The following is a 24,316-nucleotide window of genomic DNA, read 5'->3' on the forward strand; positions in this document are numbered from 1 at the left end:
CCATGTGACCCTGGAGCTGCGTGGCCGTCTTGCACTGCACCCCGCACAGCTGGCAGAGCAGCACGCCGCCGGCCCCCGTCCCACCGAAGCCCCCCCGCGCCCCGCCGCTCTCCTTCCACTCCTGGCCGTGGTGCTTCTGGGCGTGGACACGCAGGTAGGTGAGGGTGGTGAAGCCTGGAAAACAGACACAAACACCCCTAATATATATATATGTGCTTTTTGGGAAAGTTATTTATGTTTTGCCTATTTTATTTATATACACAAATACTTATTAATGTATATAATGTATGTTTTCTTGTGGTTACTGTTGTTGTCCGTTACTTTTTTAAGCTGCAGGTCTCCCTGCCGGGTCGTACCTGCTTAAATGTGGGTTAAATAAAAAAATAAAAGTACTTCCTCACATATTGCAGAACCACATGTATGATGATATCACCTGGTCAGGTGAGTTATCCTCTGATTCCAGTGGTGGAACGTAACTGAGTACATTTACTCAAGTACTGTACCTGAGTATTTCCATTTTATGTTAATTTATATTTCTACTGATAAAATTTAGTTACTAGTTACTTTACAGATTGATGTTTAATACAAAATATTACTAACAAATAAACTATCATATATTATCATAGATTAAGATACACAGCAGTACATAAAATAATCAAAATGAGCTCCACCTTTACAAGCTGCAACATTACAGTGATGCATATTTTAATCAATGATAATGATATATATATATATATATATATATATATATATATATATATATATATATATATATATATATATATATATAAAATTCTGCATAATGAGTACTTTTACTTTTGGTACTTTGAGTATATTTTGATGCTAATCTTTTTGTACTTTTACTCAAGTAAAATCTTGAATGTGCCAGAGTATTTCTACACTGTGGTGTTGGTACTTTTACTGCAGTGAAAGCTCGGAGTGCTTCCTCCGCTGCTCGTGGGTAAACCGGATCAGTTTTTCGAGGGGGCACTGAGGCCCGGCTGAGCTGTGAGAAACCACGACCACTCGAGCCACCTCGCCTGCTGCGAGTCTCTGTCCACGGCACGGCGAGGTGAAAGGTGTCGACGACGCGTTGGACGTGTGCTGGTTCTGTGTAAACCGCAGTTCAGTCCGTCATGTGCAGCTCTTCTTCTAACAGCTCACTGCGACTGTCTCTGCTTTCAGTTTTACTGCCTTTAATATCTAAAGCTGATCCACTGACTCAATAGTGCAGAAAATGTCTCATATCCTATTACGTAGACCTGTTTTTACTGAAGAAGAGCACCACTAAAGCAGCTCCGCAAACTCTGCATTAAACACACTGCCTGTCTTACAGCTTCTTCACGATAAAAGCCTCCCGTTTGTTTGCTGGTGCAACGCTTTAAATGTGAAGCAGCAGTTGCAGGACGTGTTGTGTTTGCATCAGCAGTAAGCGGACACAGCTCTGATACGGCTGAAAGTGATCAGTAAAATAAAGCTGATAGTACAAACAGGAAGTGAAACTAAACTCCGAACCCTCAGAGACTCAGTTAGAAGCCACAAACCTGAGAGCTGAAACTTCCTCTCTGGTCACCAGCACAGACACTATTAATCAATGCTATCAATATTGCCGCACCAACATGAATTTGCAGGCGCGCTGCGACGCCGCTGCGACTTACTGCGGTTGCACAGGTGGCAGGCGTGGTGCTGCGACTGGTTGTGGACCCTCATGTGGTCGGTGATGTACGCAGCAGACAGCAGCTTCCCACAGATGTGGCACGGCACCTTCTCCTCGTGGCGGATCAGGTGGGCGCGGAGACGATCCCGCGTGGCAAACGCTGACGTGCACGTCTGGGCAAAACAAGAAGACACGCGTCAATAACATGTAGCGAAGACAAAATCACAACGTGTGAGGAAATAAATACAACGAGCAATATGGATAAAATCTATCATGGTATAGATCATGCTTTAATCGTGATGTTATCTATCATGATATATAAATATGCTACAAACTCTGTGTGTAGACAAAATAAACACACAGGGACGTCTGTTTTCTGGCTAATCGAGAGACTTAAACACCTGAAAAATCAAGCTATTTCATCACACTGAAGATATCGCCTTAAAGCACACCGGCTCGCTGATTTGCCACATTGCCCTTCGTGACCTAATGCAACCAGAGATATGAAAGATAAACTCTTCGATACGCACAGTACAGAAAGATCTGACAGCTGAGACGTTTTCATCGTCTCGCAGTGTGTATTGTCATATAGCCAATAATAATAATAATAATTATAACCACAAGGGAAGTTTTGTAAACACAAAAACAAAACTGCAGCATTAATAGTCATAAAGAAGCAACGCTGATTGATTGATTTCTTCTAAATGTCAAATAAATGACTTCCCATGTTTGTAATATTTCATTTCCTCTTACAGTACTTCAGTTCTGTTTTGGCTTTTTAAAGTCTTTTACTTGTATGTGTTATACATATGGCTTTCTTTATTCACTTCTGTTTGTTTGCGATGAACGTCTTTGCATTTCTGTGCAGCTTAATATCGACACACCACAGCTCAGAAGATTATTCTGGCTCGCTCTGAGTTTGATTTTTATTCAAAACAGATCTGGTCCATCATTATCATAATCATCATTGTCCAGTGTTTCACGGTCTATATGATTCACAAACCCATATTGGCTGAACTCCAGTAAAGAGACAGATGAAGACGTTACCGTGCACTTGAACGGTCTCTCTGTAGAGTGCACCTGTCGGACGTGGCTGTTGAGGTGGTCCGGGCTGCAAAAAACAAAATGAGTTACTCCCAAATAGCTCATCGTGTATTAACTTAAAGCCACTATGTGAAGAATTAAATGTTGCTCGGCAGGTTTATGATGCTGCTCGGTGAGGAGAGCGAGGGCGTGGGCCGAGGTTTGTACCGAGAGAAGGCCTTGGCGCAGTGAGGGCAGATGTAGGGTTTCTCCACGCCGCCCTGGTGCGAGCGCACATGATAGCTCATTCTGTCTTTCCTCTTGAAGCGCTGCTGGCAGATGGGGCAGGAGTAGGGCTTCTCGTCTGAGTGGGACAGACGGTGACGGTTGAGGTGGTAGACGTCTCTGAAGGCCTTTCCACAGGCCTCGCAGGCGTGGTTCTTCCTCACCTGGTTGGGGTTGGGGTTGGGGTTTGGATTCTGTGGAGCAGCAGCAGCACACAAGTTACGAAGCTCTGTCCACCCGTCTCACTCGTCTGGCTCTCAGTCAGAGCCGGGAGATATAGAAGACATAAAACGACACCAGAGAAGCTAAACAGCAAAGGCAGTAAGTAAGAAATCTACACAATTTGGTTTTCTTCATTTTCAAGATGCTGGTAACTCGTTCTGAACGAGCTTCTCTCTATATGGGTTTAGCTCGCTGCTTATTCTGTGCAGCGTTAATATTATATAATAACATTAATAAAGTAACGATGTCCTGAGTCAGTTTGCCTTTTTTGATTAAAATTCAAGCCAGACGTTTTCGTCAGAGAGCGACAGCTGTCAAACAGCGAAACTGAACCATGAAATAAATAAAGTGCAGGAGTCGGCGTTCTGTAGGTGAACGTCCTCTCTACACGACTTATTACAGGAAACCGCCAAAGCAAAGCGGTGACAGAAACCTTAGCTTTTCTAAACTGATTTACTCATTTCACGCATAAAATGTAGAAAGATAAATAATTAAATAAATGTTGGATCATAAAATGTGGTCAGGACATTCAGAAATGAAAGTCCGATACCTGCGCCAGTCCAGACATGACGGACCGTTTATGGGATGTTTATGTTACAAATCATATCTAAAATATGCTAAAATAAATAAGGATAAGACGGATAAATATTTTCTCACAACTTATTGTCAGTTTTATATTTATGATTCTTGACGTGCAGTACTTGCTCTTATCTTTCTTTGTATTTTCTACTTACTGTGTTTGGTGCACAGCGATTGGCTGGTTTGTGTGAGCCTCGCTGGCGATGAAGCTCTGACACGGGAAACAAGAACAAACCTGCAGTGTCGTGTTCTCGGCCTGCGCCGCACACTGAACTGCCTGCATACGTATTCCGCTCACTCGCCAGCGAACCCACCTGCTCCATGGAGCCCACGACGACAACAGCTGCCTGGATGGGTTGAGGCGGCGCAGCCATGGTTACGGTTGCCGGGGCGATGGACACAGAGACGGGCTGGCTCTCTTGGTTGGCGTGCTGGCCGGGCTGGGGGAGGGTCTCCGGGGCGGCGGTGGGAGGAGGGGGAGGGAGAGGCTGGGAGGGCAGGGTGAGGTGGAGGAGGGAGAGAGGGATCGACTGCTTCTCCACCCGCCCGGCCTTCCCCCCGTCCTCCTTCTCCCGGGCGACGCGGTCCTTCATCTTGATGCCCGTGTGCACCGACTGGTGCCGCCGCAGGTTGTAGCTGTTCTTGAACTCCTTGTTGCAGGTGGCGCAGATGTGGGCCGGCCGGCTCGGCTTGGTGAGCGGTTTGACTGACGGACACAGCGGAGGGTCAAAATGTCACGTTCACAGTTTACTTTTAGATTTATTAGAATTAATAAATCGGCGCATTTTCATACAAATTAACGTCCGTTTTGTGGCTCTGCATCACTGCCTGATACAACGGGACGATGTTTCTGGCTGCGGGGGAAAGAACGTTTAAAGAAGAAACATTTACAAAATACATTTTCCCATTTAATGATTAGTGTTGGGGGCCTCCAGGTGCGCTCGTGGCTCAGGTGTATCACATATAATCCCCCCCACTACAGTTCCCGTCTGTCCACACCGTCAAACTAAGCAAAAACGCCAAATAATTCATCTAAAAATAAACTATATTAAATACTTTGCAGAACTTACGCAACAGGAGAATTCAATGTTTTCTTCTCGGTCTGCAAACAATTATTATTTTCCTTATCGACCAATCGGCTGCTTACTTTCTCAATTAATCATTTTGTCTTTAAAAATGTCCAACAGTCCAAACGCCACAGATATTCAGTTTATATGACAAATCAAATCCTCACCTTTTGTGTATCTGGAACCAAAGAATGTTTAGTATTTTTGCTTAAAATATGAATAAAAACGATTAATCGACTAATCGTTGCAGCTCTGTTTTAAACTATTCGATGCGGATCAGGATCCCAACAAATGACACTTATTTGGTTAACACTAACACTTCACTCGTTTCCCTCTAAGCTTCGCGTCCTCTCCGATCAATTAGAAACTGATCAATAGTTTCCCTAAAGAGTTTCCCTACGGGGATCAATAAAGTATTTCGGATTCTGAATATATTGACAGGCTGAATTTGCCGGCAGATAGAGCTGCAACGATTAAATGATTAGTTGTCAACTATTAAATTAAATCGCCAACTGTTTTATCGATTAATAGGTTTAGATCATTTTTTAAAGAAAATAAAAAGTCGACATTTTTCTGATTCCGGCTTCTCGAACGTGAATATTTCCGGGCGTCTTCCCTCGTCTGCGACAGTGAACTCAACTTCTTTGGGTCATCTTGGGCTTCGGGAAACGCTGATCAACATTTCCCACCATTTTCTGGACCAAACAACTAATCGATTAACTGAGAAAATGATCGACAGATGAATCGACCACGCAAAATAAGCTGCAGCACTATTGGCAGATACGCTGCGTTTTCCTGGATATTTGATTATTATTTTTCTTGTTTTATTTGTTATTATTAAAATAATAATAATCTAAAAATAATATTAAAGTTTACAGTTTTATTTATTGTTATTGTCATCTTTGATTTTTAGCTCTGCAGTGATAAATGCTTTCTTAGTGCACGTCCTTGTTTATGTTCATGTATCATCATTTTTTTTTAAAAGTGCAGCACTCCCGTCTTTACTCAAACAGTGTCTTGGTATAAATCCAGCCCCCTCCCTCCAGGCAGCGGCTCCTCGCTCAGGGCGGCGGTGTCGACGGTGGACGGCGGCGTGCCGATGTGCTCTGCTGGAGGACTCTGGGCGGAGCCGGTCAGCTCGGGCAGCAGCTCGGACTGAAGAGGCGTCTCGGGCTGGCTCGGAGCCGGCGCCGTCTGCACAATCAATCACAGAAAGAACACGTCACGGCTTTGGTCCACTGATCAATTTATTGGATCCCACCAGGGTTATGGATCAAAGTGCTGTGGACCGACTGGCCTCAGATTCTTTAAACAACATCTTTAAATCTACTTCAGATTAAAAAGGTACCTCGCTGGGTAAAGGCTTGTGTCCTACAGGTGAAACAATCAGTCCACTAATTGATTATTGAACTATTCTGATCATCGGTTAAGTTCATTTTCACGCAGAAATGTGAAACATTCTCTGGTCCAGCTTCTCAGACGAGAGGATTGTAGACTAAAGACTTTTAGAGGGTCTCCGGGAAACTGAGGCTCACATTTCTCACCATTTCCTGGCGTCTTATTGACCAAACAGTAAATCAATTACTTGAGAAAATAATCTGCAGATTAACGGATGATAATAATAATAATAATAATAATAATAATTCTTAGTTGCATCACTGCTCTGTCAATATCTAAGTTGGGACTCATAAGAACCAAGGCTAGATTATCAACCAGGCAACTACCCCAGGGGCCCCAGACCTCCAGGAGGTCGTCCAGGGGCCCCAGACCTCCAGGAGGTCGTCCAGGGGCCCCAGACCTCCAGGTTCATTGCGTGTCAATTAGTTGCACATAATTTACTTACAAATCTTTTAAGAAATTTCCAATACCAAGGTACAATATCACTACTGTGCCCCCTAACATGTATATATATATATATATATATATATTTATTTTCACCTGTAGGCCCTGTCACCTTCAAGTGCACCGTGTGAGCTCAACAAAACTTTAAATAATGGACGTATTAAAACATGACAGGGCCTCAACATTCAGTCACAACGAAGGAGCTGCGCATTTCAGCTGTGGTTGATTTTGTATTTCAGTGATGCATGTTCACAAACAAATTCACAATTAATCAAATTACCCCCAACACATACACATGGTGAGCCCGGGGGGGGCGGCTTCTGGGACCCCCGAGGGTCTGGGGGCCTTGGGGCAGTAGCCTGCCTTGCCCAGGTGGTAATCCAGCCCTGCTAAGAGGTTAATCTGGACCTGATTAGAAGATTTACATTATTAATAAACATCCAAACATTAAGGTGTGTGTGTGTGTGTGTGTGTGGGGGTAAAAGTAAAAATCCACCTCAGGAATGAAAGCATGAGGTAGGCAACATGTCTGGGTGCACCTGTGAGGGAAGACCAAACCAAAAGCCAGCTTCACACTGACCCCTCTGTGACCTCCTCCATATTTTACCCCCTTAACCCCATGCAGAAATGTCACCCCCACCCCCACCCCCTTTTTTTTTATTCCTCCCCTCCTCCCCAAACCACAAAGCAGCTCCAGCATCAATTAAGACTTACCTGAAAGAGGAAATTACTCCACGACGTATCCATCCTGAACTGCAGGGACTCCAAGCTAACCAGCCCGGGACCGAAGAGGGGAGGGAGGAGGGCACCGGAGCCCGGGAAGAAAGGCTCCAACGGCTGCTATGAAAACACAACCCGAGGCCTGTACCGCAGCTCTTCTCTACCTGCCCGGGTTAATCAATGGAAATATATAATGGCATCGGACGATGTTTAGCTTAAAAGTTAGTGATTAGGCTGCTATGAGTTATGAATTAATATGAAAATCTGTTGGCAATATACAGGCACTGACAAGATGATTTTGTAAATGCGACAAAATGGTTGGTATCATGCTTCCCTTAATGGTGCGTTTTTTTTTTATATAATTTGCTTATGTCTACTGTAATAAAATCTGGTGAATTGCATGCAAAATAGAGATCTTTTTTTATATATATATATACAGCAGATGAGTAGGATGTAGTCGAAACGTTGCTAATAATAGTCAGCAGCTGTTCATGAGTTCATTTATTTGCGATAGCTCCGAGAAGGCCGCAGCGTCGGGTCCAAAGCCTCGGCGTTGCGTACAGCTCGTCCCCTAACTAGAGCGCTCCTGGTCGGCCGCGGTCCATGGCTCCGCCTCGGTGTTTCAATCGACAGGATGACATCTTTCTCTTTTTTTCAAATTCTCTCCCTCTCGCCCTCCCTCCCTCTCTGTCTTTCTTCCTTTTCTTTTTTTATGTCTCTCTTCTTCACCCCCTCTGTCCCTCTCTGCTTTAAAGGGAAAGTATTTTGTGTATGCACCCTCCTCGCGGACCCCGTCTCGTCTCGTGCCGTCCCTCGCGCCCCCGCCGCCGCCGCCGCTTCACGGTAGGCCGACAAATAATGAAATCTGACATTTATAGAAGCAGCTCGGCCGTTAATACCCCCCCCCGCTTCGCTTTAAAGAAAACGATCCACCGGCAAAACACACGTCCAGACCCCGCTCACCGGGCGCACCAAACTCTTAGCTTAAAATGGTGTCGGGTTTAGCTAAAACAAGGCTTTATCCTCGAGCATCTTAAAGGTAACGATGCGCGCAAGTGCAACAGCTGGAGCTAACCTCAATTCACATGACGTCCATTTCTTAGAGTGGGCCAGGCAGAGTGACACGCCAAACTCCATTCAAAAAAATCTAAACTTTCACGTACCCAGCGTAAGTTCGCGTTAATAATCATAATGAGCAGGGCAAATGATCTTTTAGCCATTCAATAAGACACGCACATACATTCGGCATTCAAAACATTTAAACTTTTAACTTATTTTTTCCACAAAAGCACTGTGCTTAATGAGGGATAGGGCTGGTCATTGTGTGGCCTATTGAAGTACATTAACGCTATAAACTGATTACTGTTACTGCAACGGAATAGCGCTAGTAGGACTTTGTATAGATTATATTTAAGGTAAATTAAATGAGAATTTGTATATAACATTGGAAGACTGGAATCTATGGAAAGCAGGACAATAAACATGTATGCATGTTTGTATATATGAAAGTATGTTCTTGTATGTGCAGTATATGTACGCACATGTGCGTGCATATATATATATATATATGTGTGTGTGTGTGTGTGTGTATATGTATGCTCCTGTGGGTTTGTCTTCTATTTTTTGTCTATGTATTGTTAGTTTTAATGATTTGCTTATTAGAGAATTTGTCTACGTGCAACATGAAATAGGAATTTTGCCAGTACCTGTTAAAACAAGTCCATTTTATGTACAAGTGGGCCAATAAAGGCATCTGTTCGTGTCTGATTTACTGAGTTTTGGGGTCATTTACTGTGTGTGATGATTGCTGCCACAACCAAAAGAAAGTCTCCTACTGATGCACCAAAGATCATCTTTCATTTGGTAAATAATTTACTATTGAAAGTAAAGACTTCCCAAACTCCTAGTTAAACAAAAATATATAAGTCAGCGACACATTTTCAGCTTGATGATTTTAAATATTCTATAATCACATCTACTCATAGGGACTTTAAATGTTGAAAAAAAATGGGGCTGAAACTGATTTTACAACATGTTATTGTACCAATATAAAAATCATACTCACCATTTAAGTGTGCCATTTCCTTTCTTTTAGCCACAATCAGCTGTTTCTGCCATCTAGCTTTAAAGTTAAATAAAGTTTTCCTGCCACAGAATAAAAGATACAACAGAGATGTTTGAAAATGTCCTGATAAAATAAATGCTCCGTATTTTCTGCATTGTTTTTTTAAAGGTATCTGCACGTCTTTACACCTCCAGTGTCCTTCCTCTATCCAGAGAAACGTGGAGTTCCTCGGCTTCGCGTGAGCGTTGATTTTAAAACATGAATACTGTACGTGAAGTTTCTCCAAAGATTTACAACGTAATTAGAAACTGAAGACGCTTGACTGGTATTCAAGGCCTTGATTTTGGAAAATGCAGTCTTGAGACACGAGCTTTCTCCAGGACCTGCAGCGCATAAAGCGGGAGGTGAAAAAACAAAAATCTGGTTTTCATTGTCTTTATTTTGTGGCTGATTTTTACAGTAAATCCAAGCCTCCAAACAAAATAACCATCAAATATATTAATTAAAACAACTGGTGTCTCTTAAATATAACATTAGACTTGGCTTTGCTGTTGATATACATCTGTATGTTATAATAATAATACATTCGGTGAATCAGAAACAAGAGGCGAATGTTTATATTTCAACACTTTTCACACACATTCTGCATTAAAACTTTACAGTAGTCCAGCAGCGGCACAAACTCACAGTCAGCGACTTTAAAAAAAACAACACAAAACCATGAGGGATTAAACTCGGTGCTCTTCACGTGAGGTAAAACTTATGTCCTGCATAACTTTCTATTTGTTTCTAAGTAGACTAAAACTAAAAGGAAACACGTCTCTTCTACCACAAAGAAACATCATCTTAAAAGTCAAATAAGCTCGAAACTGATCAACATCCCTCTAGTGCGACAATCACAGGTTCATCGACACCAAATATCAGCAGGAATCTGAGGAAATGAGCAGCAGCAAAAACAGTGATAGAAATATTTAAGAACCGAGAGCTTCGTCATGAAAACAAACGGCTTTTTGTTTTAAAAGTAAAAGTTTGTCATTTCTTTCTTTTAACGAGAACAACAGGATGTCGTCTGCATCAACTTCGTTTTTTTTTGGTCTGTCGAAGATTTCAGGAACACGATTTCATCTTTATAAAAATCAAAAGAACAATAAAAACAACTCGGTTTGGAATAAAAGGTGAGCGCAAGCAAAGTGTTGATCCGTCAAACTAATGGCTTTAATACTCGTCGATAAAAGCTCTTACGAATGTTTCACAGATCGGTTAGAAGCTTCGTCGACCCCGCTTATTAACGACTTCAGGGCTGCAACTAACGATTATTTTCTCCATCGATTAATGTGTCGTTAATCATTTGGTCCATAAAACGTCAAAAAAATAAATTTAAAAAGTGAAGAAATGTCCGTCACAGTTTCCCAGAGTCGACGAATTCAAACGTCTTATTTTGTCGACCAACGGTCCGAAGCTCAAAGACGTTAAATTTAACATCACAGAGGACGAAGATCCATCAAAAACCCTCGTGCGAGGAGACGGAACCGGTTCGTTCCCGCTCAGGTTCGCTTTCTGTAGATCGACTCGTCGTTTCATCTCTCCGAACGCTTGCAGCTGCAGACTCGATGGATTACTGCATCTGCGAGCGACCTACTCACATTTTACAAACTGGCCGTCCCGACGTTTGGAATTAGCGGTTCATAACTGATCTATAAGAGCATTATTTAAAGATTGATTCCCCATTAACGAAGCCATAAAGGGCGGCGCAGTATGTGGTACCGCAGCTATCCAAATATCCATCAGCTTCTGTTGGCGCCATCAGCAGCGTTTACTCTAGTTTCACTCTCTCCATCATTTACCAAACTCTGCCACTGACGCATTCCTAAATAACTGTGATATTCGAGTTAGTCCGATTGTCCGATGAGTAAAACCAAACCGCTAACTGAACAAAACACCAGCAGCCTCGCGCAGAACGACCGATGCGACCAAACTGTGGAATCAGAGCGAGACGTTTGTTCACTTCCTGTGAGCGGATGAAAACAGCGCCGGGCTCTCTGACTGCTGAACACCTTCACATTATTACAACTGAAGCAGATGACAATGCTACAAAGAGCTAACCTGCTGTAACGTCCAGCGCCAGTTTGTGCTTCTAAGGATCAGTCTTTCTGAAAACTGCTACCAACAATCCGAACCCTTCTGACGGGTTTCCTCCTCCTCCTCCTCTGATGATGATGATCTGGTTAAAATAATGTTTCTTCTGCTGCACGGTGAAAAACATTTTTAACCGTTTCTGAAGTTGGGGTTTCCTGATCCAAACAAAGATGGCCGCCCCGGGGTTTCCCCCTCACTGAAGCGGTTAGCGCTTGCACGATCAATATGAGCTTTAAAACGTACTTCAGCTCCGCGCAGACTCAGGGAAACCTGCTTCCTGCGGCGAGTTTCTCCTCCGCTTTTAAAATCGATCATTCAAACAAACAATCACCTGCTGAGCCGAGCCAGACGGACGTAGCTCCGCCGCTCGTTTCTCCCGAAGCGTCGCGAGACTAATATTATATTCTATATTCAAACTGTAATAACGTCTTCTGATCTTCGCTGTTTGTTTTGTGTGACAGGAGAGAAACAGAAAGATGTTATTCTGTATGAACAACGCTACATTGCACAAACCAAATGTAAATGATTCACGAGAGGGACGAAGTGAGGCTAGAAATGTCCACGAACAAATACTCCACACATACATCTAGTAGTGAGTGATATTAATAAAAGGCCTCTATGACAATATATCTACTTTTACATTGTGATATCAGTTTATGTTGTGCCTGCCTTTACTGTACGCCTGTAAAATAAAAACCAACCGTGGAAACCGTTAAAGTCGTGTTCTGTCTGTGGAAAGTAAATAATCCACCTTTCAGACTCTCACCTGTCTGGATTTGGAGTTCGAATGTTGTGATTTTTGGTCATAAAACGTTCTTTCTGATGTCGTGTGACGAACTGAAGCGGGTTCGCTGTGTTTCACGTCTAATTTTAGTCACCGTAGTTTACCGTTACCCTTAAAACAATGATAAATAAAACCGTGGTGGATTTGTTGCTGAAGCTCTCACCGACTCCTCCCTCACTGCGTCTTCGCGCTTTTCTCCCGCTCGGCGGCGTCCAGGGCGGCCATGTTCTGGGAGGCGGTGATGAGGTGCAGGAGGCTGATGCCGGACTTCATCAGGCAGATCGTCCCGCAGAGACCCTGCAGCCAGTAGAGCCAGGCTGCGGCAGAGAGCACAGACACACAGCGGGTCAAAACACCGAACCACACCTCCCCGCTCCAACCTGTTTTCAGGGTGGAGGAGCCTCGGAACAACCCCCGGCTTAGCAGTGAAACGCTCGGCGACGCGTTACAGACCGCGTCCGGCCGGCCGTGGCCGTTAGCCGAGGCCCCGACGTCTTACCGGCAGGCTCCTGGATGTGATGGAGGACGTAGAGCAGACAGAAGAAGAGCTCGTTCCCAGCGCACATCACGAACAGCACCGGCTGCAGGAGACAAACACTCGTTCACTCATCTTTTCTCTCGGACCGCCATGCTGTGTGTGTGTGTGTGTGTGTGTGTGCGCGCTCCTCACCTTGGACGTGTAGTAGATGCGGAGGACAGGGTTGCCGGAGAGGTCGATGGTCTTGTGACTGGCCGATCCCTTTATCGTTGAGCTGAGAAAACAGAAAGAGAAGAAGAAGAAGAAGAGAGCAGCGCGGTGAGTGAGCTGGTCGATCGTCTTGGATTAAAAAGGAATCGCCGCATCAAAACCAAACATCACAATACGTTAAAAGGTTTTCTGCATTAATATGCATTAATTAATATATTTTGTTGAGTTGTGTACTTAAATTAACAGAAAAACCCAGAGAAATCTGTCATTTTAATCAAGCTAACGGTGCGTTTCATTTGGTCGCCTGTGAACGGCGTCATCTCCCCCTTGTGCATGCGTCAGCGCTGCCATAAACGGACTTTTTATCCAGTTTGGAGCCACATTTTTACGACACGCTTTTTAAGATCTCGTCCGTTTTCAACTATATATTTTAAGCGGATGAAGGATTTTAGTCATCGGACGTCTGCATCTGAAGTTATCAGAGAAACAAGCTGAGCAAAGCCCCTCGGGGACGTCCTGTGTCCGCCGGACGCCGCCGGAGAAACGCTGCTTTTTAACGTGAAACTGCTTTATTCGGTGTTTGTACTGGTTTTAATTACAGGCTCCGTTTGCTTTGGAGAGGAGGAGACCTCTGCGGATCATTCGGGAGATTATCAAACTACGTCTTTTGTTATTGTTTTGATGCGAGCGACCCCTAGAGGCGGAAATGACACACTGTGCGTTTAAATAAGAACACCAGAGCTAAAACAACCAAGCAGATTAGTCACAAAGCCACCTCTGCTGAAAATGACAGAAATTCGAAGGCATCCATCTCAAAGCAAACACACCGTAGCACTTAAATTACAAGCAAACACACTCTTTCTGCATTATTTCAATTTCTCGTTTAGTTTTCACGCTCTTTTCTGTGTCACCTTCCAACTCGGTATCCAGGCTCGGTAAAAATAAAATAAATATCATACTGCGATTATTTTGACAGATGTTAACGATTGCGATGTGATTCACGATTCATTTTTGCATCACGATTTGTCGGTTCTGTAGTCCAGCACCACAGTACTTCTTTAACCAGGACCCAGAGGTTAGACCACATCACACCTGGTTCAGCCTCTTTACATCGGCTCCCTGTTGGTTTCAGGACTGATTTTAAGATCTTGTTGATTACTTTTAAGGCTCTTCATGGCTCCAGACTATATTTTAGACCTTGTAATCCCTTATGAACCTTCACGTAGTCTGAGATCTTCGGGCAGGGGTCTCCTGTCTGTTCCTGAGTCCAGGATGGAAACTAAGGGGGGCAGAGCTTTGGCCATCAGGGCCCCGAGGCTCTGGAACAACCTGCCCGAAGACATCAGGCTGTCTGAGTCAGAGTCTTCGTTTAAGTCTCGTCTCAAAACACATTTTTATCTGAAAGCAGATCCTGATTTTACCTGAACTGTTTATTTTATTGCTTTTTGTAATTTATATATTTCGTCATTCACTGTGATGTTTTATTTCTCTCTGTGAAGCACTTTGTACTTTGTTTTGATAAGAGCTCTATAAATAAAGTTTTATTATTATTATTATAAAGCTGTTTTGTCACATATTTTACCTTTGTCAAAAAATGGCAGCTTCTGCGATTCGGATAATATTAGGATTAATTGTGCAGCGCTAATAAAGAAGCCGCTCAGGTTGATGCAGGATTCGACTTCCAGCAGCACCTGCACAGGTGACACGCAGGCTCAGGTGCTACTTCAGAATTCCAAGAATCAGCGCTGATATGACTGAAGTTTGTTATCGCTGTTTGTGACGTGATGAGGCTCAACACCATCTGCAGGTGAGGAAGAAGAGAGGAGGACACCTGCCCACGCATTCTGGAGACACACCTGTAAAGTTTCATCTGGATTACTCGGATAAATATCATCCGACGATCTCGCTTCTCTTCCACAGAACAGGAAGTCGCGCGTGACGCTCACGTGGAGCGCATACAGCAAATACACGTGGAGGCTGCTGACGTACCTGTGCAGGTGCAGCCAGTGGCTGGCGATGTCCAGGCACATGCTGAGCTGGAACAGGAAGGTGTAGGAGGGGTAGATGAGGGACAGGTTCACCAGCAGACACATGGTGGCACAGCGGTCTGTCAGCATGTCCAACATGGCTCCAAACTTGGTGGCTGAAAGAAAACACGAGTCGGCACAGAAAGGCAGAGGAATATTTTGTGTAACAAAACGGAGGTTTTAGGGGCGAACGATAAACTGAAGACGCTGGAACGCTTCCACACGTTTCTTGTACCTTTTATTCAGCCCTGAGCAGTGTCTGCAGGTATTCCTACAGCCTTCACCGCTAAGGTAGGGCAGCTGTATAAAGACATGCAGATACTGTACCACCTCCCCCGGTACCACCTCCCCCGGTGCAGATACGTACACTGATTAAGCGCCCGTGCAGCGTGGCCGTCGAAAGCGTCGAGGAGGCCGCTGAGCAGGTAGAAGACGACGGCGGGCCACGGACAGCAGGGCATCAAGTAGAAAGACAGCAGGGCCAAGACGACGCGGGCGTAACCTGCAGGTACAGATCCCAGATCAGAGAACAACCTTACAGCTGGACATTTCCAGTATTTCCGGGGTGGGGGTGGGGTGGGGGGGGGGGGGGGGGTGTTATTTTTAGGATTATGTTGCCTTCACTTGATTGGGGATGTTAGAGAATCAGACAGGAAATGTGAGCGTAGCGAAAACGGCGGGACGCCTTCATTGCATTTCCTGTCATCTCTCTCTCTACAGTCTGTAATAACGGCATAAAAATGCCCCAAAAAGATGATTTGACATTTAAATTAACTTATTTTTAGTCAAACACTGAACTTTCTGTATAAATCCTCTCTTTTGTGGGGAAAAAGTAGTTTATTTTTAACTGCATGTTCTGTTTTTATTGCACATTTTGATTTTATTACCTTTATTGCACATTGTGTGGTGTGCATGTATAAAATAAAGAATTAAAAAAATACATTTATCTGATGACTGGATTTATGGCACTTTACAGGCAGGACTGGAACTGCTTTAACATGTATTTAAATTAAAGATTTAATTGATAAAGTGTCTTATAATGATGACAAATGACCACATGTAACCAGGTATTTACTTTACAACAGAAAGAAAAGCAATAAACCTGAAAATGTTTAGTATTTACTTGACTATTAAATTAACCATTCATTACAATGAGCACGTTGATTAATTTAGTTAGTATTAGTCACCAGGTGAAGTCTTGTATAACAGGTTGCACCAGAGTTTCCGAGCCTTTTTTTGATTTGTGACCCCCAGAAAATAAATCATTTGTATTTCTTAGATAATTTAATTTGAAGGAATTTAGAGGCCTGAAGAGCTTATATAAATATTCTACTATAAACGAAGAAAACATAAATGGGTTAAGAGTCTAAACCAGATTTAAAAATAGATATAATAATGTTTTATGTCTTCACTATATATGGCACTTTTTTGAACGGACTTTGGTATGACATTTCTCTCAGCAGCATCCACTGTATGCTGGCTAAAGCTAAGCTAGCTACATGTTGGTAGAGACGGTAGAAACTCACCGATTAAATTGGGAACAAAGAAGAAAATATTTTCCTGCGCCATCTCTGGGGTTTTCGGCCGACGTCGTCTTTATGTTTCTGTTTTTTTTCCTGCGTTAATCGAGTCGTATTTGAAAGATAAACTCGCAAAAAGCGACAGTTGAATCTGGTCGAGCGATGACTTCCGCTCAGCAGCCCGTTTTCAGACAGCAAAAAAATAAGAGCACGACTTCCGGTGAATCTGATTTCAGAATAAAAGCGTCATCTTCCCTAATTGACTAAATCTCAAATACAATCTATGAGATTATCTATTAATTAACTTTATAACAACGTTGTGATGATTATTTTTTTAATGTAAACCCTGCACAATGTTACTTTCAGAGCTGAGTAAATTAATCCATGTAATAACTGATAATCAATAATCATTGGAGTCATTTTAGTATATATAAATACGTAAGTATAAATAATAGATGTTCTCTGGTTCCAGCTTCGAAAATACAAGGATTTGTTGCATTTCTTAGTTTGTTTGTTCAATAAAGGAAAAAAAACTGACTGAAACCTTATTGTTTGAGTGAACAAAATAAATGTACATCCTGTTGCCTATAAGAACTTTTATAAGAACTTTTTGGACTTTTGGAAAAACAAGGAAGTCAGTTCATCTTTCAACACTTCATGTCACGACGTCGCTTCAGATATATTTTTAACATCAATCACAGTATTTGTGGAATGATAGTTTCAAATCTGTAAGACTGGACCTCCAGGGGCCCCGGGACCTCCAGGGGCCCCGGGACCTCCAGGGGCCCCGGCACATTTCCTCCAGGAGAAGAAAAAAAGATGAAAAAATTCATGATAAAAAATAAAAATACTTTAAATATATAATGATAGTAAGAATTTTAACTTCATCTTGAGTATTTTGTATTTATATCATGCATTACTTTTAATTTTTCTTTCTTTATATTTACACCTGTACAGGTGAGCAGCAGGTCATACACATGTTAAAAGGATCAATCACTGATTTTATTGATTCATTTTGTGCCACAGAAATTTGATATTAATTCTCAGAATTTATACGTTTGAGTCACAGATGTGCGTTTCGTTTCTGGTTAAATGGAAACTGTAAATGTTAAAACAGAAAAACTAACTGTAAGACAATAATCAAATTCACCATGACGACAGACTCACAGTTTAATTAATACCTAGATATTATCAATTATTGTAAACGTCTGTAATTATCCTCCATGTTTGTCCAGAAAATAAACAGAAGAGTAAAAAAAACAAACATTTTATTTGTTTCTTCAGCTCATTTGATGTTGAAGGAAAAGTGTAAAATTATTTAATAAACAATATTATTTATTGATGTATTCAGTTTTATTTTTAACCGATAAACTTTTACTGCAGTTGATCAGATTTGGGGCTGAACTTTGTTTTTGAAATTTTAAAAATTAAAATTCAGCCCGGCACGTTTGGCGTCGTTGGAAACTGACGAGTCTCTCCTCGAGTTTAAATAAAGTTCTGCGGGTTTGAACAAAGTTCATCCTGGAGACTCTTTCAGGAAACTTAAACATGAGGTTTAACCTCCGAACCTCTCGGCCAAAAACACTCAAAGAAAACAAACCAACGCGTCCGTTTTTTGTTCATTTATTTCTCCAAAATTATTTTGTTACGTTTCTGTACAACTCGACTTTTTCCTCCTCCAAACATTTTGCACTGAACCTGAACATCTTCAGCTCGACTCCGGCCGTAAAACACCGTTTCAAATCCATCTCAAGTCTGACAGACACACATGCATCCTGCTCCACCACCACCACCACCGCCATCTTCATCCTCCTCATCACCACAGCTGAGCTTCCTGTCAGTTTATTAACCTGCTGGCCACAAACAACAGTCTGTCGGGGGGCGTTTCCTGCCTTCGGGGGCCGAGGCAGCAACACTGAACTTTGTCCCACAGAAACATTTTTAAAAACTGCACCAGGAAACTTACGGACCCACATGACATGAAAGAAAGGAATAACAACAACAGCACGGCATTCTGGGAAATCTGCTTGTTTGCCATCGAGTCGTGAGCAGACTGAAACCGAGAAGCAGCACTTTCAACCAAATCGCATCCTTTTCACAGCGATTATCGTTTTCCTTCTCGACTAAATTTGCTTTAATGCTTCAAATGTCAAACTGTCCTCGAACGCACCACAGAGCAGACTGAGAAAACGCCAAAACTAATATGGCAACAACTTTATAATCTAATAACAAATAACAGCTGAATTAATAAGTTGATCAATACGTCAACTGATGGAAAATTAATCAGCAAAATCTAATATTTGTTTAAGCCAATTTTCCAGCTTCTAAATTTGAAGAATTTTCTACTTTTTTCTGTTTTAAGTGACGATAAACTGAAAATCTTTGACCAAAAAAAAAGACAGTTGAAGACGTTTTTATAAATCAAAAATTAATTAATTGAGAAAATAATAATAAATAGCCTTAGATCAACAATCTATGGCTGCAATTTATGATTTTCATTACTGTTTAGCCTGCAGGTTATTTCTTCAATTATCGATTGTTTTACGCTATAAAATGGCAGAAAACTGTAAAAATGCTCCTCAAAGTTTGGGCGACGTCTTTAAAAGTCTTGTTTTGTCCGACCGACAGTCCGAAAGCCAAAAATATTCTATACAAAAGATAAAAAAACAGAGAAAAGCAGAAAAGTCTCACATTTGAGAAGCTGGAACCGCAGAAGTTTTTGGCATTTTTGCTCAAAAATCAGTTTCCAACTAGTTCAGTCCATTAATTAAACCATTAACCGACTAACTGTTTGAACTCTAAACTGAATATTTGTGTTTTTGAGTTGGACAAAATTGAAGACGTCACCTTTTGGCATTTTCCCCACTATTTTCAGACATTTTATCAACCAAAACAATAAAATAACCTGCAGATTAAATCGACAATAGTAAAAAAAAAAAAACATTAGTTGCCGTTTTACACTGAAACGCATCTTCTCATCTGACAGCAAACATGAACATTTCCCAAAAATGTTCCTCTAAGGGTTGACAACATGAAAACACAGAAATCCTGATGTGGGTGAACCACGTTTGTCTGCCTCCAGCATCAGAAACGTCTCCGGGCCTCTCTGCCGGAGCCATCTGGACCGGATCTTCCCCAGTGCAGCTTTAATTGGCAAAAAAATTTAAAAAAATATAACACAATAGAGGAATGGTCAGCACGGAAACTCATTACAAAATAATGCATTTTTAAAAAACAAGAAAAACAAGTTGGCAAAATGAAATCTCACGGTTCAAACGTTTTGAGGTTGTGTTTTTTTTGTGTTTTTTTTGAGGACGGGGAGGAGCGAGAGTTCATCCTCCCGCAGCCAGCAGACACCCAACACGTCCGTCCGCAGAGGTCAACGCACGTTTTCACCCAGCAGAGCGTCTCGAGCGTCTCCGCGTGGGATTAAAGTCCAGCGCGTCCCGTAAAGACGAGTCAGCGGAGGGGACATTTAAAAACAAACAGCTTCCACTCTGATTTTTAAAAAAAAAAATCGCCGAAGATGTTACTGAGGACTCTTCTGTCTCGCGCAGCATCTCTCCTCAACATTTGCACAAATACGGGAAAGAAACTTAAAAAAAAAAATAAAAATTTAAGCAAAAAAAGTCTGCATACGAGAAATATGCATTTGTTTTTCCACCCAAACATTCTTTTTACTATCAGTGCAAATGAGGTAGACGTGACAACTACAGACAGCATCAGATCACACCGAGATCAGCTTCCTGCAGCGGCGACGGAGGGTCATGTGACACGTGACATGCGACGGGGGGGGGCGGGACATGTTGGCCGGCCCGTCGGGACGCGACTGCAGGAAGCGACCGGAGGGTTTTTCTACCCATTCACACTGTGCAAAACCAAAGCAGGAGGCCTTTAACTGGAGAAGCTCTGTTATTGGAGAGCGTTCAAAATCAAATAACTACAGAATAAAAAACAGTCAGATTAATTCATTTTGTAAAATATATATAAATTAACCACAAATTGTGAAAGAAATTATTAAAAACGCAACTCACTGTTATGTCATCGCTTATTTTTCCCCCCCCCACAAACGTTTTCATGAAATAAAACTTTGTGAATAAAAACAAAAAACAACTTGACATGAAATAAAAACACCTGGAATAAAAATATTATGAAAATTAAATCCAATAAAAGTCAATATAAACAACATTTAATAACAACGAGTTGAGTTTTAATAATTTCCTGCAAGTGTTTCACAAATTGCTGGCTCATTTTTTATATTTTACACAATTTATTCATACGACCGTTTTACGTTGAACCCTTCGGGCTGCTTATCTTCGCAGGTTTTAGTCCTCCGCGCAGCGACTGACGGCTGCGAAAAAGACAAAAAGAAAAATTTGGCACCAAATGTAGAGAAAGAATCTGGAAACGCGTCCCGTAATTCAGCTCGACCTTTAATACTGGCTCGAAATAAAAAACAAAGAAGTCGAACGCAGCCCTGCCCAGAACGGTTGACTCCTTCCCTGAGACCTCGACAGGAATGCTGGGAAAGGTAGTCCTTTTGTCCTCCTTAAAAACATAAAACTAAATGTTTTTATAGCTCTATCACAGTAACATTGCGCTTATTCCCCACCTAGTGGTCAAAATTGGCAATTACATTTAAAAAGAAATCAGCATACAACATAAATATTCCAACTGCAGTAGAGGTAATAATAATGATAACATCTATTTGTCTGCATCTAGTACAAATCGGTAAAACTCACGTGACAAAATAATCATTATTATTACTCTAACAGCCTCGACGTTAGTGCTTTTATGTACACTGGTAAGTACAATGCAAGTCAAAGTGTTTGGACAGTGAACAATCTTCAGCATACCTGCTACATTTACACAGGTATCTTACATTTATACGCATTTATATAAATAGGTAGTGTGCATGTTATCCATACAAATGCCGTCTGTACACAAGTTCCATGCACTGAATTGTACTAATTTGTAATGTAACATGTACATCTTATCTACAGATGCAGACCGAACTGTGGGGGGGAAACAGGTGGAGGTAAGCTGCACACACACACACACTTTCAGCAAACATCGCACGCAGATTTAGAGCTCGGCTCACTCAAAAACACTCTCTGGCAGCGTCCCTTTAAAGGAGCACTCCGACATTTTGGGACGTTTTCTTATTTGCCGTTTTAACTCGAGTCAGATGAGTTTCGCTCGTATTTAGTTTACGGCTGAAACTGGAAGCAGGAGGGGGGAGGAACTGCTTTAAAACGCTTTCCAACAGCTTCACGTCTGCCTTGTTTTCATATTGCACCTGCAAGTTAATCCCTTCGAGGATCAGAGGAGTTTATTGGTGGGCGATGTGATGATATTTATATAAATTATTGCTACGTATCGTTTATGCTAAGGTGTCTTAATATTAGCATCACGACCAGGACGACGTGTCCGTCTGCAGTCGTCAGAAGGGAAGTGACCATAAATCTATATTTATCCACGTGTGCGCGATCTCTCTCACGTTTAAAGTTACGATAAACGGTAAACTACACTTGACCAAAACCTACTGGAGAAAAAGTAAGATTTAAAATATTCACTTTTATATGATTAAGGGTGTTTAATAAAAGATCCAGTTTTAAGTGAACTGTAGTGGAGGCGCCTCGGTGGATTCATTCCACGTCACGCGTCTACTGTTGCATGAAAACGCCCCCCCCAAAAAAACCAAACATACATACATGGGACACAAAAAGTCAGGAACCACTGTGATGATCAACGAGCAGGATTTTTGTATCAAAGTCAGGTATTACATTTGTTGGACATCCCCTGTCTTGTCATTCTATCCATAAAACAGAAAAATGTACAGTATCACAACGCGACGTATCGACATGAAAATATAAAATTACAGATACTTTGACGAGAGGGTTTTATTCAGCTGACGACGTAATGAAGAGGACAGCTCGGCGGTTTCTCTCAACAGAGCAAACAGCTAGTTAAAGCGTTAACGCCTCGTTCTTTATTCCTGCACACACACGGCGCGTAAATGTGACAGCTGTTGGAAGGCTAACAGTTTCCTCCCGCTAAAGCTAAAATAAAAAAACGGAGCCACTTCTGCTCTGAACACCCAGAGATCAAAGCGATTGATAATAATAATCTCGTCTTCTGACTGTAAAACAGCGACCACTTCTCTAAATGTCAGATTGTTCCTTTAAGAAGACTTAAAGGGCAGTGGTAGAGTTGTCTTGGATCAGCCCAGCAAAGAGATGGCAGTGTTTTGTTTAATTGTCATATACAGAATTCTTATCACTACAAATAAAAGAAATGTGTTGTCAAGAAATCTTCCCTTGCCCGCCCGCCCTCCCTCCCGCCCCCCGTCGCTGAACGTATGAAACACTTACAAATCAAAAACTGGGTTTACAATTAACCGTTATTTACATAGTTACAGTGGTTTTTAAAGCACCGCTAGCCAAGTGGAAGCTCCACAACCATCGTGTTGCTCAGTTCGATACAAACTGAAAACCAAGAATTTAAACCCGCTCGTCGCCGCAACTTTAAACCTGAACGCCCGAAGGTCTCGGCTCAAACCTGAATCTCAAACTGGTCCGACAGGCGACTCGCGTCTCCTGCGGTTAAACCGCAAAGTCAAGACTGTGCAACGGATTCAGTGCGTCACAGAGTGAACAAACGGGCCGTTTTTGTTTTTGTCAGATCTTAAAAAAAAAAAAACGGCTCGACTCGTTCAGTTTGCAACACACGGCTCATTTTCACACACGTGGACGTGTCTTGTGTTTGTGTTGGGATGGTTTCGTTTCGTCACTGTTCCTGTGCATCTCTTTAAACGTGTGAAGAGGTTAACAGTGAAGCTCGGGGGGGCTAAATACTCGTGTGTTTCTGCTGCTCTTTCAGAACCAGGCAGCTCTGTAGTGACTCTATAAAAAACGCTTCCTCTCTTTCTTTTCTTGCGTGCGAAGAACAACTTTAAAGTCCTCGCACGCTTCAAGAAAGGAGATCTTAATTTACACTTTTAAAATTGGGGGGGTATTTGTTTTGTTTTTTTTGTCCGATCGATTTGTACTCCGGTTTTACGAAGCCTCTTAAAACTCTCTCTCTGTCTGTCTGTAACGGAACTACTTCTGTTGGAAACACCTGCAGCCCTGTTTGTTTTGTTTAGGAGGAGCAGAGCGACGCCCACAGATCCGAGCAGAGAGGAGACCTCGGGGGGGTTTCAGGAGTAGGAGAGGTGAGAGCCGTTAGAAATGTGAGAAGTGACCGACGTGCTCCGGCTGAGCCCTCCGTCACTCCCCCCGCCGCCCCCCGGCCCCCCGGAGGCCGTCCTCCTCAGCGGCTGGGGGCTGTTCCTGAGGGCCATCAGACTGGGGCCCCGGACGCTCAGGCCCCCGCCTCCGTAGCCTCCCTGCGACGACGAAGAAGAAGAGGCAGAGGAGGGAGGAGAGGAGGAGGAGAGGGAGATGGGGGGAGGCGGTGGTGGGGGAGGCAGGAGAGCCAAGGACTGGGAGGAGGCGTGGGAGGAGAGGTGGTGGTGGTGGTGGTGGTGGTGTTGATGGTGGTGGCCCTGGGAGTGATGGGGGTAGTGGCCCCCTCCTCCCACCCACTCCCTGGCTCGCTCGCGCTCCCTGCTGTCGCGCTCATGGCTGTCGCGGTAGAGCTGCGGCGTGCTCTGGTGGTGTTGGTAGTGCTGAGGGAGGTAGTGCTGCTGGTGATGGT

The 24,316-nt window shown here is 42.7% G+C and overlaps 3 protein-coding genes across 4 annotated transcripts in view; all 3 read right to left on the reverse strand.

The window, feature by feature from the left end:
- Positions 1 to 35: 35 nt before the first annotated feature.
- LOC122869036 (myc-associated zinc finger protein-like) lies at positions 36 to 8,461 on the reverse strand. Its single transcript, XM_044181574.1, has 7 exons — positions 7,390 to 8,461; positions 5,877 to 6,027; positions 4,081 to 4,472; positions 2,909 to 3,159; positions 2,661 to 2,768; positions 1,659 to 1,830; positions 36 to 174 (listed from the first exon to the last, which is right to left on the reverse strand). Exons 1-6 carry the CDS (start codon positions 7,420 to 7,422, stop codon positions 1,782 to 1,784), a joined length of 984 nt encoding a protein of 327 aa, XP_044037509.1. The 5' UTR covers positions 7,423 to 8,461; the 3' UTR covers positions 36 to 174; positions 1,659 to 1,781.
- A 1,418-nt stretch (positions 8,462 to 9,879) lies between these two features.
- On the reverse strand, positions 9,880 to 16,813 carry cdipt (CDP-diacylglycerol--inositol 3-phosphatidyltransferase (phosphatidylinositol synthase)). Of its 2 annotated transcripts, XM_044181575.1 has the most exons (6): positions 16,622 to 16,813; positions 15,463 to 15,597; positions 15,058 to 15,211; positions 13,051 to 13,132; positions 12,880 to 12,961; positions 9,880 to 12,697 (listed from the first exon to the last, which is right to left on the reverse strand). In XM_044181575.1, the coding sequence occupies exons 1-6, from the start codon at positions 16,662 to 16,664 to the stop codon at positions 12,555 to 12,557; spliced, it is 639 nt and encodes a 212-aa protein (XP_044037510.1). In that variant the 5' UTR covers positions 16,665 to 16,813; the 3' UTR covers positions 9,880 to 12,554. The 2 variants fall into 2 exon arrangements, with proteins under 2 accessions (XP_044037510.1, XP_044037511.1); XM_044181576.1 differs by lacking the exon at positions 15,463 to 15,597 and having other exon boundaries at positions 16,622 to 16,810.
- A 1,409-nt stretch (positions 16,814 to 18,222) lies between these two features.
- The window catches only part of taok2a (TAO kinase 2a), a 30,827-nt gene continuing 24,733 nt past the window's right edge, over positions 18,223 to 24,316 (reverse strand). The window contains 1 exon segment of the mRNA XM_044181569.1: positions 18,223 to 24,316. Within this exon segment, the coding sequence (XP_044037504.1) occupies positions 23,817 to 24,316 (500 nt within the window). The 3' untranslated portion in view covers positions 18,223 to 23,816.

This window comes from Siniperca chuatsi, linkage group LG21 (genome assembly GCF_020085105.1).
Source record: "Siniperca chuatsi isolate FFG_IHB_CAS linkage group LG21, ASM2008510v1, whole genome shotgun sequence".
Classification (NCBI taxonomy): Eukaryota; Metazoa; Chordata; class Actinopteri; order Centrarchiformes; family Sinipercidae; genus Siniperca; species Siniperca chuatsi.